At 47.1% G+C, this 13,935-nt stretch overlaps 1 protein-coding gene across 5 annotated transcripts in view; it reads left to right on the top strand.

Annotated features, from left to right (window-relative positions):
- GNB1 (G protein subunit beta 1) overlaps nucleotides 1-13,935 on the top strand; it is a 78,525-nt gene that overhangs the window by 45,846 nt on the left and 18,744 nt on the right. For all 5 annotated transcript variants that reach the window (XM_057750130.1, XM_057750155.1, XM_057750123.1 and 2 more), the window contains 2 exons: nucleotides 8,815-8,916; nucleotides 12,983-13,021. In XM_057750130.1, coding sequence (XP_057606113.1) covers nucleotides 8,860-8,916; nucleotides 12,983-13,021 — 96 coding nt within the window. In that variant the 5' untranslated portion in view covers nucleotides 8,815-8,859. The remainder of the gene's footprint in view (nucleotides 1-8,814; nucleotides 8,917-12,982; nucleotides 13,022-13,935) is intronic.

Raw genomic sequence — 13,935 nt, 5'->3', positions numbered from 1 at the left:
AGGTGTGTGACATGTCAGAGTGTATCACGTACATCTTTATTGTGTTATTCACCTTCATTAAAGATTTTTTTTAATGTTTGTTTATTTTGGCTCTGCTGGGTCTTAGTTGCGGCATGTGGGATCTAGTGGGATCTAGTTCCCCGACTAGGGATCAGACCTGGGCCCCCTGCACTGGGAACGCAGAGTGTTACCCACTGGACCACCAGGGAAGTCCCAGTAAAGATATTTTTTTAAACTAAGTGAACAATTAGCATGCAAGCAGGCCCCGTGTCTACCTGTTGAACCCCTATTTTACCCCAGGGGCTGCTGTTACCCACATTTTAGGTCTGTACAGAGGGTCTGTTCCACTGAGAGGGTAGGAAGTGGAGGTAGTGTCGGGTAGGCAGGTGAAGGAGGAGGTGGGTTTCTGTTACTTAAATTATTTCAGGTTGAAAATCCTGTGACTGCTTTTGTCACAAGTTCTATTTTGTGAGCGTTTGCCGTGGTTCAGTCAGGTGTTCAGGACCTCATGTGGACTGTCCCTGAGTCCCCGTAGCAGGTGACGTAGGTGGGATTACTGTCTCCACTTGCAGACCGAGAGGCAGAGGCAGAGAGAGGTCCGCAGCGTAGTGGAGGCCGCGTGGGGATGGGGGTCAGGACTGGAGGCTGGAAGTGGGACTCCAGCCACGTGCAGCCACACCGCTTCCACCCGCAGGTCCTGCTAAGGCCGGCTGGGTGTGCAGAGGCCCGTGGGAAACCCAGTAGAGTTCACCATAGTTTGCAGGAGCTGAGTGTGAAAACAAAGACGAGCTCTGCGTAACCGAGTGCAGGTGGTGCGGCCGAGCTCCCACGCTTGATGGCTCCGGCTGCTCAGAGGTGCCTCTGTCCTGTGCGGTTGCTCTCCAGTCCCAGCCACTTTCCCAGGTAGACCTTCCTTCCGGGTGTGTGCCTTTCGCATCTTAGATAGCGTCCATTATGCATGAAGTTTGGCTCTGAAATAATTAAAGTGGGGCTTCCTGTGTGGCCTCAGCAGGTTTGAAGGGGTTGATTTATCGAACAGGTATGTACTTGGCTCTGTGTTCAACCTGGGAAGCAAGGTCAGATGTAGAGGGAGATCCAGACGGCAGAAGAGATTGGTTTTCATAGCGCATCAGACAGAAGGGTTCAGGAGAAAGGGTCACTGGCCGTTTCCTGTGACTCCAGAGGGAAAGGCGACCTGGGTGAAGGCAGTTCACACCTGCTCTCCAGCACTGGCTCAGGCCCGCCTTCGCATCCCACTCCCCGAGCTGCTTTCCAAGTACCGTACACCCTCCCGGTGTAATTTCTGCTGTCACTCCAGATTGCCGGCATCTAGTAGGTATGTGACATAGTCTGTAAGGTGACATAGAGGAAGTGATACTAGACTCAGGGAAGACCACCTCATCTTGCTCAGTGTCCAAGTTGGGAAACCTGGGATCAGTTTTGTGTGGGGAGAGCCTAGTTCCTGTTCTTTCAGAAGGACACGGAAGAGGGTGGGTCAGCCTCTAGTGCCGTGGGAGGGAGGAGATGAGGAGGGCCCCATGCGGTGCTGGCCCCTGCAGTAGCTGGCGGCCCATAGCCACGTGGAGCTGGTGGGCACTGGCAATGAGGCTGCCCGCATTGAACTACAAATGCCTCCGCACTTGAGAAACAGTGTGGGCTTCCCTGGCCGTCCCGTGGTTAGGACTCCGTGCTCCCAGCGCAGGGGCACAAGTTCCATCCTTGTTTGGGGAATTTCCCGCATGCTGCGAGGCGCCGCCAGAACGAGAGAGAGAGAGAAACTTAGTGTGACGGATGAATGCCAGATATCCTACTTACGATTGTTTTGTATTGATTACGTGTTGAAGTTACATTTTTGGTTGGGTTAAATAAATTTATTATTAACATTAGTGTAAGCCTGTTTCTTTCTACTTTTTTGATATGGCTAATGGAGAATTCGCAGTTCCACGTGTGGCTCACGTTGTGTTTGTGTTGGACAGCACCCGCTCAGAGCACTGAGCTGATGGGAGGAGATGGGTCAGGCCCGAGATGAGTTAGGTGCTGGGTTTTATGACCATGGGGGCTGGAGGTGACCACACCTGGAAACTCTTAAACCTAAATAGCGGGCTCACCTAACTAATGGCATTCAGTTGGGAACCAGTTTTAATTGTTTTAAATTGAAATATAGTTGATTTACATACTTTACAATTTTTTACATAGTTTACAACTCACAGTTGTTTAATTGTAAACAGTTTACAGTTATAACTGTTATGTTAGTTTCTGGTGTACAGCAAGTGATTCAGTTTTTTATATGTATATGTGTATGTGTATATATACACACACAAACACGTTCTTTTTCATATTCTTTTCCATTGTGGTTTATTACAGAATGTTGAATGTTGCTCCCTGTGCTGTGCAGGAGACCCTTGTTGTGCACCTGTTTTACATCTAGCAGTGTGTATCTGCTCATCCCAAACTCCTCATGTATCCCTCCCCCATCCCTTTCTCATACGTTTCTTTTCTGTGTCTGTGAGTCTGCTTCTGTTTCATAAATGAGCTCGTTTGTGTCATAGTTTGGATTCCACACGTGAGTGGTATCATGCGGTATTTGTCTTTGTCTTGCTTTACTGGGCCCGATCCCCTCCAGGTCCACCTGTGTTGCTGCAGATGGCATGATTTCCTTCTGTTTTGTGGCTGAGTGGTGTTCCACTGTCCGTGTGCGCCACCTCTTCCTGATGTGTCCCTTAGTGTTGCTAAGCAACACATAGCTTGCTTCCGTGTCCTGGCTGTTGTGAGCAGGGGTGCTGTGCATGTTGGGTGCAGGCCTCTTTTCGAATGACGCGTGTTCTCCAGATGGATGCCCGGGGCGGGACTGCTGATGGTATCGTAGCTCTGGTTTTAGTTTCTTAAGGAACCTCCGTACTTTTTTCCATAGTGGCTGCACCAGTTTGCATTAAAACGTGTTTTTTGGTGAGGGGGGCCAGTTTTAAGATGCTGCCTCTAGAAGTGGAGAACCTCAGCTCTCCTGCCCCCCTGTTGGGATGCCCGCACTGGGAAGCAGGCAGTGCTGCCCACTGGTGGGGCGGAAGGCTGCGTCCGCGTGCTGCCCCCCACAGCATCCTCGTCAGAGAGCGTGTCCCGTGGAGGCACCTGTGAGAGCAGGGGATTGAGGAAGGGAAATTCTTTTGGGGGGTCCCTTGACAGTTTCTAGCCAGTTAGGGATTGCTTAGAGGGCCTGCATGGTTAGCTCTGGAGGGGGCCCAGAGTGGCCATGCCGTTTGTGACCGGGAACCTCAGGCAGGCTGTGGCTCCATTTCCTCCTGTTGACCGTGTGGACAGTTGGTTAGACCTCCTCCTGGGATGCACACAGCAAGGGGTCCTAAGTCGGCCGGGACCTCAGAGTAAACTGTGAATTACCTTTTACGTAATTCTGAAGCAGTTAGGAGTCCAGGTGCTGAGACCAGAGATTTTCCGAGCCAGCTTGTGAGGTCGACATTGTCTGTCGTTGGTTCAGACTCTGGTTTCTGAGGACAGGGGCCATGGTGTCGTCAGTGCGTGGCGAGTCTTCCACAGGCAGGTGTGAGTGAGGCAGAGTTTGTAGAGTAAAGCCAGGAGCACTGCCAGTGAGGAAGAGTGCCCAGTCCCGGATGCTCCCTGCGTGCCACGCCTGGTCAGGACGCAGACGGGCCGCCCTGGTTCCCGCGGCAGGACCGCTCAGCAGAGGTGCTGGGTGTCGAAGAATCACAGAGCTGTTTTGCAGAAGTCAAGGCATATTCAGAAGGAATTAATATATGTGGACGAGTACGAGTCATGTTTTTATTTTCTGTAACTTTTGTAGGGAGAGGCCAGCTGTAGGCTGTCTGGCTGACGGTGTTGAGAGGAACAGCTTAGGGCGGCTCTGCTCACCCAGAACAAGCTCTCGGTTCTCTGGGCTGTCCGTTAGGACGTCTCTCCCTGTCCCACCCGTAGGGAGTTCTCTCTCATGGCCCACTTTTCACATCGTGGACAAACCTTGGCCACGGCCTTTGGGTGGGAGGGCAGAATCCCACAGCCTCAAAGGAAGCGGGGGAGACCTGAGCAAAGGTGGGGAGTCTGAGCTGTGCTGCCGGGGGCTCGCCCTGGGGATTTGCCCTCGTGGCTTGGGTTTTGTTAAAGCAGCGTGTGACCCGGGAAGGGCTGCACTGCTGCCCACCGCCCTTTGGGTTTGCATCATCGCAATTTCAGAGGTTAATGTGGATTTGGGAATGAAGGACGAAACAGAAAAGCTTGTGGAATTGGCTCAAATTCCTCATGCAAACTCCCCTCGCTGAAGATGCTGCTTTGCCTGGAGGTGCTGTCTGGTACTCTGTGGCCGAGCAGGGTAGCAGACTCTGCCCCCGTGGCACCGGGCGCTCGGCGGGGCTGCTGTGGGCTGTGAGCTGCGTGTGCGTGGCGGCTGCTCCGTGGAGGGTGCACGTCCTAGTGTGGTCGCTGATCACAGGGAAAGGCTTACGGTTACGGAGCCCTTTCCAGGTGTCACGGTAATTTTCATCTTGGCCCTGCGATGCTGGTGCTGTCACTTCCGTGGTGCGGTCAGCAAACCAGAGTGGAAAGTGCGAGTGTGAGAGTCACGCTGCTGGGACGTGGCAGGACCGGAAGCTGAAAGTATACTTCGACGCAGTCACTCCATTTCGTCCTTAACATCCGCTCGTGTCATTGCTAGTGACTGGATAGTAAGCGGGGCACCGGGGGCCCTGGAAGGGTCCTTCCTAGGCTTTACAGGGGTCTGGATGGACTAGAGAGGTGTGGTGCTACATTATATCGCATATGCGAAACATTTAAATAAAAAATGACGTTAACGCTTCAACTGGGTAGAACCTGCTAAAGTAGGGGCAGAGCACTTCGCACGCTTGCTTTTAAGTACTTAAATTTCTGGGGGCAGTATTTCCAAGACAGAAGCTCTAAATAAAAGCTGGTGGCGGATGTGGGTCATGAGGAAGAGAAGTGAGCCTCTCAGCAGGCCCTGTCTTAGTGGATTACACTGGTCAGTGCGCTGAGTCAGCACGGCCAGCGCTTAGCGGTGACTTTGGCCCTGGAGGAGAGAAGGAGCCCAGGCCGTGTAAACCCCGACGGTGGGCTTCCCAGAGGCGCTGGGGGACTAAGGATAGTGACGAGAACAGCAAAGGCAGTTACGTGTAAGTAAGAGCTTCACAGGGGACACTCATTTTGTGTGATCAAAGGAATATAAATTGCATGTCCAGTATTTGGAAATTGAAGAGAAAAACTTGACCAATAATTCTAACAAAATGCTGTTAGTCTTAGTAAATGTCTTTAAACTAGGTATGTTTTTGATCTTCTAAAAAAGCTAAAATTATTACACACATATTTGTTTTGCATTTATATATAATGAGCATTTTTCTGGGTGTTTATACTATCCCCGTTATTGTTCTTAGTGCTATGTACATCCTGAAAAAGCTTAACATTAGTATTATTTTTTTAACTGAAAAGTATGGAGGAAAAATTGTGACTGTTTCTTGGTTCAAGGGCCTAGATAACCAGTTAACTTTTATGGGAAAAAAAAAACCATTTACATATATACATAAGATTATATGTATACGTAAGATTATATGTGTATATGTAATGTTTCTTTTTTTCCTTATCTCATATATATATATATGATAATGTGAAAAATCAAAGCTGCCCACTGTTTATGTGTTATTTCTCCAGAAATAACCATTAACATTTTCCTGTGTGTATAGGAAAAAGATTGCTTGTATTAGCATAGGTGTTTATTCTTTTTATATATGCAAAAGGAAAAGTATCATTTACATGCTTTTCTGTACCTCGTCTATTTCATTTGCTGTATCCTTACAGAAGAGCATTTGGGGTGACCCTTTAGTTTGTGAAATTAGGAATGTTTCTGCTCCCGTCGGGCCCCGCTCTGTGTTTGAGGGTGCCGGCTCCTGGCCTCCGTGGGGCGGAGTGTTGACTGTCTCGTCTTGTGTGATGGTGGTGTTGCCTGGTCCCTTCCCACTCATCCTGGGAGGCCAGTGCAGTGTCCGTTCGCTCAGGGCAGAGGGGGTCCTGGACGGTGCCACCTCAGACCAGACCCCAGGTCCAGCGGGCGACAGAGAGGCAGGCGTGCTAGAGCCCTTGGGTGTCCCTTCATCGGTGAAAGACCAGCTGCAGACACCTTCTTTTCCAGATTAGATTTTTAAAAATACACGTTTGACATGTAGAATAAAGAATGTAGTTGAAAACATATTTAAAGTGTACCAGTAGGCTTCTCTTTCTCAGCAGACTGTAGAGATCAAAAGGGCCTTTCAGGGCACTGATTTTTATTGGTAGTAGAGGTAGAAATACTCCTTTCTTTAAAAATCACAAAAGCAAACATTGAGTCTCCTAATTGAGACTTGAATGTGGGGCGCTGGTTATAGAGAGAGCTGTAATCAAAAGGCAATATTAATAACTTATGCTATTTAATGATGAAAGAGGAATAGATCTGGTTTGCTCTCTTTGCTTGTGACTAAAGATTAAAGTCAGCAAGTATTGGTTTTATTGCTTCTGAAATTTTGTGAGAATTGGAGCTTCTCATTTTAAAGATACTTAGGTTTTCAATAAATTAATTTCTCTAGTTTAAAGCAACACAGTGATTATCATATATTGATATATATTCTTTTATAATATGTAAAAAAGAACATCTAATTAAAAGAAATATTTTATTTTAATATCTCAGGAGCTATCCCACCTAATGCTAGAATTTGGGTCTTTACCTAAAGACCTCCTAGCATTTCAGAAAGTTTTTCCTGTTTCTCTTGACCCTAGGAGTCTGTTGGTTTTGTCCTTACTTTAAAAACTAGCTTAGCTTTTTAGTGTTTAAATTAGGATCAGAATATATGGTTTGTTGACTAAAACTAACCATTTAATTCAATGTACCTCATGACAACGTTAGCTGTTAGTTTTCTTCACGTTGATTTTGGAAGGATTGAATAAAGTAGCTTCTCTGCAGACTAAGAACAATTCTTTAATGTGGGGGTGGGGAGTGTTACTGGAATGAATCTGCCCCCAGCTCTGCAGAATTGTCCTTATAATACACTTTGGTCGCATGTGAAACGCACGTGTGCTGAGCAGGCTGCTGGGGCTGGCAGGGAGGATGCAGGGCGGTCCATAAGCTTGGGGGACGCATCAGCACAGCTTTCTATTTTAGGATCATTTTGTGTTCTCTTGGCACTGCTATTATTTCATACATTAATATTCATCAACTGCAGTCCTTAGAATTAGCCTGGGTATGGCACAGGGTAACTTCAGCCCTGCTCCCTCTGTCCAGGGAGGCGCCAGGGAGTCTGCGTGCGCGAAGCTTGCCCGTGCTTCACAACCCACTGGAAATAATGCCTCTAGAACAGTGGCGCCCCTGCACATGCCTCCCAGAGAGCTGGAGCTGCAGAGCCCGCCTTTGACTGTCCGCGGAGATGCCTCAGCTTCACGTCATGGCCCCACCCCATTAGGCCTCTCCTGGCAGTTCTGCGGGACTTGATGCCAGAGGGACTTGATGCCTCTGCGAGCCCGACAGGTCCTGTCCCACGTCCCGCCCAGCCCATCCCCACAGCTGCTGGTGCTCTGTGGCTGTGAATATAGAAGAAATGGGCTGGTGGGTGCAGGTGGGGCAGGAACCAGGAACACATGGCTTTTTAAAGATGCTTTTTATTGAGGAAGGTATTTTTGTTTTCTCAATAAATATTCTATAACACAGAGCATGTAACAATTATTTTGGATGCTTTTGTGCAGAAAAGGAAAGTTTATCTAGACCGGGAACTAACAACTATGTTTCTTGGGTCATCCCAGTAATTTCCCCCAGATGTGTTTCCATTTCAAGAAAATAAACAACTACTCTTAATTAAATATCTGGTGTATATTATAATAACCCTGTGACTTTCACACAAAATCTGTGAGGGAAGAGTTTTCCCCCTTTTGCATAGGAGATTGCGGCCTTTGCGTAAGCTGTGGTTGCACGTGGGAGCTAGTTGTATTCTTAGGCGATGGAAAGACGTTGGTGCCTGTGTCCTGCGCTCTGTGATGCACTGGTCATGGTCAGGACTGACCTAACAGCCTTGTTCTTCGTCAGAGATGCAGCCCCCAGTCGTGGGAAAATCGGTCTCTCGTTTAAGGGGGTAATTGTGTTCTGACCCTGATTTCAGGAGCCTGGGTGTGGTTGCCGGGTCAGGAGCGCGCAGCAGGGCTGTGTGTGCTGAGCCTGCTCTGGCCTGTACCTGTAAGGACTGCAGTGCTGTCTCTGCGTCTCCTGGGATCCCAGAACCCGTTTTGGTGGGAGAGTGAGTTGTCCTGAATCAGAGGCCTGCTGGGCACCAAACTGATTCCTTCTGGAATCGCTGTGTGAACGGTTATGATGTCTTCTGGGCAGTCATGGGTTCAAGATCACTGACGTGGCTTTGAGGTGCTGGGTTGCCAGCTTGCCGCTGTGCTCTGTTTCCTGAACTAACGACCCCTGGGTTTTCATGTGAGAGCTATTCTAAACGTCAGTCTTAGGTTCTTGAGTTTATAGTGAGACCCAGATCCTTCGTGAAAACTGCTTCTAGACAGATTTTTCCTTCTTCAACCCATCACCACCTTTTGAGTAGTCTATTAGACGTTGGTTACTGTACAAAGCTCATGTATAATAGTGATTATACTTTGTTAACCCAGCCCTTGTGGGCATTTTATACGTTCTGATGAATGCTGAAGAGAGGTACTCTGATTTGTAATGAAACCATAGATCTCACCATTTCAATTTCCTTTTCTCACCTTCATGAAATTACTCAGGCATTGTTTATTAATGTTTTGTGCTTGTTTTTTGTCTTTCAGATCTCAGTTCTGTGAGGTGGCTTTGAAGAGCACTAAGATTAGAAGATGAGTGAACTTGACCAGTTACGGCAGGAGGCCGAACAGCTTAAAAACCAAATTAGAGTACGTAGCTACCCATGTGCCTAGTTTTATTAATCATTTGGATTTCAGGTACGATGTTACCATTTTAAGGAAAGGTGGGTTACAGAACACAGACTATATTCATTGTTTTGGATTGAAACTGAATCTTAATTGGCCCAGGATGTAGACATTAGAAAGCCAGATATGTAGCCTAACACATTGTTTTCAGGGTTTCGTTTCCTAGTATGTTGTTACTTGAATATACATCAGATGTTTCCACAGAATTTATAAACATCTTTCTGTACCTTTTTTCTTAATGTTGGGAATTAGCTGTGTGACATTCTTTTGGTCACTGTAGACTGTGGCGTCCGCTTCCCCTCACTGTGACTGCTAAGTTGAGGGCTGGAAACCTGTTTAAAAATAAGAGTATTAACAATAATAAAAAGTACTTTAGGTGTGCGTGATTTGTTCTTAATTTTGAAAAAAGGTGTTTCCTAGGGATGGTTACGGCTGTCAGGGCACATGCGTCTGTTTGAAGATACAAACAGCCGGTTATTGTTCAGCTGCCCTGTAGCAAGAAGGACAGTGCAGACTTCTCACCGATGTTTATAATGGTTCATTGCAGATGCCATGAACTCCTAAAAGGGGATGAATACTAGATCCAACTATAAGGATGGAACCTAATTATTTTCTTTTAAAAGACCAATTATAACCTGCTGTGTAGCACAGGGAACTCCACTTCGCTGTACAGTAGAAACTAATACAACGTTGTGTAACAGCACCTGTGCTTGGGGCTCTCCCAGACTTTGCCTTATGTAGCTCTTCATCTGACTGTTCCTCTGTCTCTGTCATATCCTTTAATAAATGGTAAACATAAAATAATAAAAGAAAATAAACAGTAAATAAAGATCTTATTCAAAGAAAAGAAAAAGACCAGTTATGTTCAGAAGGCCTAGTGGTCATTGGAAAGAAAGGTCAGCATCATTTTAGCCACTTTTTCTTGAATTTGAGAAAAGATAATGGAGTTATCTGAGCTCTGCCACCAAAGAGGAAACAGAAAATATCCTTTAACTATAAGGATTTCAAATCCTAACATTTAAAAGATATGATATAGTTCAGTAAAAGTAAGGAAGAGTTGGTGTTTGTAATGGCTTGCTCTGATTGCGTTTGTGTCCAGCCACACTCCAGCGTATAGAGATCAGAATGTGGTTTTTCTAACAGGAACAAGTTGTTGTCTGTCAGTTGTTCGTACGGAGTGGGTTCAGATCTGTTTGTAGCAAATAAAGCAAGTGCGAATGGCACATAGGTTAAAAAAAAATCCAAATTTGGGGGAAAAAAATAAAGGCTGAGAGTCCGTGTTACCTGTCTTCCCATTTCTCAGACCCATTTTCTTTAAAGCACACGCAGCTCTCCTAGGGGACATGGCTGTTGTGTGAGCCACATGTGCAGTTTAAAGCTGTACGAAGAAACTGGTAGGATTAATTTTTAACAACTGTATCTAAACCAGTATGTCTAAGAGATTACCATTTTGATATATAATTAGTAAATACAGTTACTATTTTACGCTTTTTTTTTTGGTACCAAATCTTGCCAATTCAGTGTCTCTTACACAAAATGGCCTTGCCATGCACCCACGGCATCTCCCGTGGCGCCCACTCCATGCGGACGGTCCCCAAGAGAGCAGCCAAGCTGCACAGCCGTCTCCACACCTGTCTGCACAGGCCTTGCCGTTGAAGCTGTGCTGGTTTCTTTGTACGATATGGCATCGGCAAAACTGTTTGAGTCCATTACACCAAAGGGCAACGAAGACTTTCTTTAACAAAGGAAAAAAACACGGCTTTTTTCCTGATTGCCCAAGGAACATGTGCTTGTTAAAGAATGTAGGGCACAGTGAACCACACAAGAGATGGTAGATGATTCCAAGGGGGTCGCTCGCTTTCTCAGAGTGGTCTTTAAGCTGAGAGACCCCAAAGGGACCGTCTCGTCCTACTTTTGATTGTGTAAGTGAGGACACACAGGCTCTCACAGGGAGGCTGGTTAGAACATGTATGTCTTAAACACGTGGGCTGCCGATGGATGAAGGAAAAACTGCACGAAACGTACAGGTGCAAATTGTTTTCCAGGCAGCTGTGGCGAGTGAGCAGGACGGACCAAAGCGCGTGCGGGCGCTTCTGTCCAGTGGCAGCGGGGCCAGGGTGGTTGGTGCGGCCCGAGTGGGATGGGCCTGGCCGTGTGCTCTCTGTCCTGTGCTGGACGGACGTCCAGCCAGGATAAGGCCTGATTAACTGAGGGTCAGGATGTGCTCCTCTGGGTGAGGGCAGGAAGGGCCCTGCTGCTCTTGGTGACTCGGCACAGACACGACCGGAGCCTTGGCTAAATCAGAAGCCATCGTGAACACAGCACCAGGCTGTTAAATTGGAAATTAATCTAAAAAATGTGGAAGACTTCTTTCTTTATGAAGCAGTTGCAGAAATGGTTTCCATTAGAAGACTTCTTCCTACAAGTGCTGGAAATTGAAGATGCTTGCTCTGAGGAAAGCTGCACTCATTTACATAAGCACTTGTGGGCTAAAATGAAGACCGAATTAGAGTTCCCTGTGTTGAGTTTTTACAGTGGTTTTTCTCTTCTCTGTCGTGTCACCACAGTCTGCTTTGGACATTACAAAATCCCCTTGAATCTCCGGACACTAACTGGGGCTGCTTAAGTCCCATGGTTTATTTTTTACATTTAAAAAATTATTTTTAGGGACTTCCCAGGCGGTCCAGTGGTTGGGACTCGGCGCTTTCACTGCGGTGGCCCAGGTTCAATCCCTGGTTCAGGAACTAAGATCCTGCAAAAATAAAAAAAAAATAAATTCTTGTTATTCTTTCTTAAAATTTAAAGCCATGTATAATATCAGTAAGAAGGGTATTCAGAAGTAAACACTGAACTCCACGAGTAACAGATGGACTCACTGAGGAAGACCTGCTGCTCTGGGTCTCCCCTCCACTTGGGCTTGACCCCAAATTTAGGTGCTGGAACAGAAATACCTGATTAAATAGTTTTTGTGTTTTAATTATATAATTAAATAAGCAGAATTAACTAAGCAGAATAGCTTCTAATAGGATAATTTAAGTTGAATTTGTAATCTAGCTATTTGATACATTTATAATAACAAACTCTTTGAGTATATTTCCATGTTCTGGGTCGCTAAATACTACCACCAGCTTCATGAAGTAAAAATAATTGGCAGTGAGGCAGTTTGCCCCTGGAGAACAGTCTCCTGGACTCCTCCTACGTGAGCATTCAGATGTGTCAGTGAAAGCAGGTGGTCAGATGACTACATAATGGCAACTTTTTTTATTAGAAATTGTCATAATTTCCTTGAAATTATTTCTACACGAAAACAATTTTTCAAGGCCCCACCCCTCCACTCAAAATTTTAACCCTTTTAAAGCTATTGTCTCATTTTCTTTCATAATGTATGGCTTTCTATTTGTAAAAATATATACGCTCATTTGAGATTTCAAGATTTATTTTCTAGTAACTTGGATCACTTAGGAACGATGAGAACGTTTTAATCAGCTTGAGTGATGTCCCTATATAGTTCTTATCTGCTTCCCAAGGTCGTTTTATAGATAACAGATAACAGGTTGCAAATGGCCAGGAAGTCTTACCTGAATTTGCTTGTCTTGACCCCAGATCCTTGGTCTTTTCTGTAGAGGTTAGCATCAGCGATGGTTTGGCTTGAAAACAGAGCCCTTAGTGAACACGCTCTAGGAGAAGAGTGCTCTGGGCCAGCGTTCAGCGCTTTGCAGACGTTGCCCCTGTGGGCCCCACGGCTCCTGGGCTGTAGCAGGAAGAGTGAGGCGCACGTGCAGGTCTGCGGCAAGTGGCAGGAGAGGAGGCAGCGCCAGCCTAGGCGGGGCGGGCTGCAGGCGGGGACATACTCGCGTGTTGCTGGCGCTCTGCTCGGGGTGCTCTGGGTGTGGGGTATACAGGGAGGGGGCAGGGGAGGGGTCCATGCTCTCGCATCCTGGTGGAGGGTCTCTGAGGCTGCGGAGCAAGGACCTAGGAGTGACTGTATCTGAAACAGCACTAATGTCCCCTTTGTCATGTCGTTTCCTAGGATGCTAGAAAAGCGTGTGCAGACGCAACTCTCTCTCAGGTAAGAACAGTTTGCGCAGAGTCACTGGCCTGGCTGAGAGGTTGGTGCTTGTGGTGCCCACATGTGGGGCCTCCAGAAGGAGCTGTTCTGATGCCCTCCTGTGCACAGGGTGGGGCCCTGCTCGAGGGGTGCTCATGGTCACGCTAGGTATAGGCCATGGTGGGCTTTTGGAAGGAAAACAAATCTCTCAAGCCTCAAATAATTATGTCCTCTTACAGAGATCAGAGTTGTAAATGTTACTGCAGCCTCACTATGGATATTTTGAAGTTCCTCTCCCTAACAGGATCTGCCTCAGAACTTCGATTTCCGAAGTGCAGTACGGCAGACTCTCAGAAAGTGGAACAAGTTGTGAGCCAGCATTGCCGCCCTAGTTACACACCCAGAGGAGCTGAGGGCTGGCGCTCACGCGGCACGGTTCTCAGCAGCCGGTGGCTGCCGGTGGACGGCGCGGGGACAGAGGGTGGCCTGTCCACGTGGTGGGACGTACTCAGCCGTAGGAGGGATGGACCTTAGGACGTAGTGCTCAGCGAAAGGAGGTCACCTGTTGTGTGATTCCATGTATATGAAATGTCCAGACGGGTGACCCCGTCGAGACAGAAGACAGATTCATGGTTGCCGAGGGCTGGGGAGGCGGCTGTGGGAGCAGCTGCTTAATGGACGGGGGGTTCCCCTGGGGGGGTGAAAACGTTCTGGAACTGGGTACCAGTGACAGGCGCACGGCGTTGTGAACATACTAAATGTTGCTGAGCTATATGCTTTCAAATGGTGAATTTCACCTCATTGAAAAAAACTTTTTGTCTGAAGAACTGAACAGAAACCTGAAAGCAAAATTATATTCCTCTTGCTCTTGAGTGTGATGAAGTTTCTCACGGTGTCTCCCTGCTGTAAGAGATGTTATTTAATTGGGGTTAAAC

This window comes from Hippopotamus amphibius, chromosome 1 (assembly GCF_030028045.1).
Source record: "Hippopotamus amphibius kiboko isolate mHipAmp2 chromosome 1, mHipAmp2.hap2, whole genome shotgun sequence".
NCBI classification, from domain to species: domain Eukaryota; kingdom Metazoa; phylum Chordata; class Mammalia; order Artiodactyla; family Hippopotamidae; genus Hippopotamus; species Hippopotamus amphibius.
The sequence above is the reverse complement of the archived record's forward strand: the minus strand, read 5'-3'. Positions and strand labels throughout refer to the sequence as shown.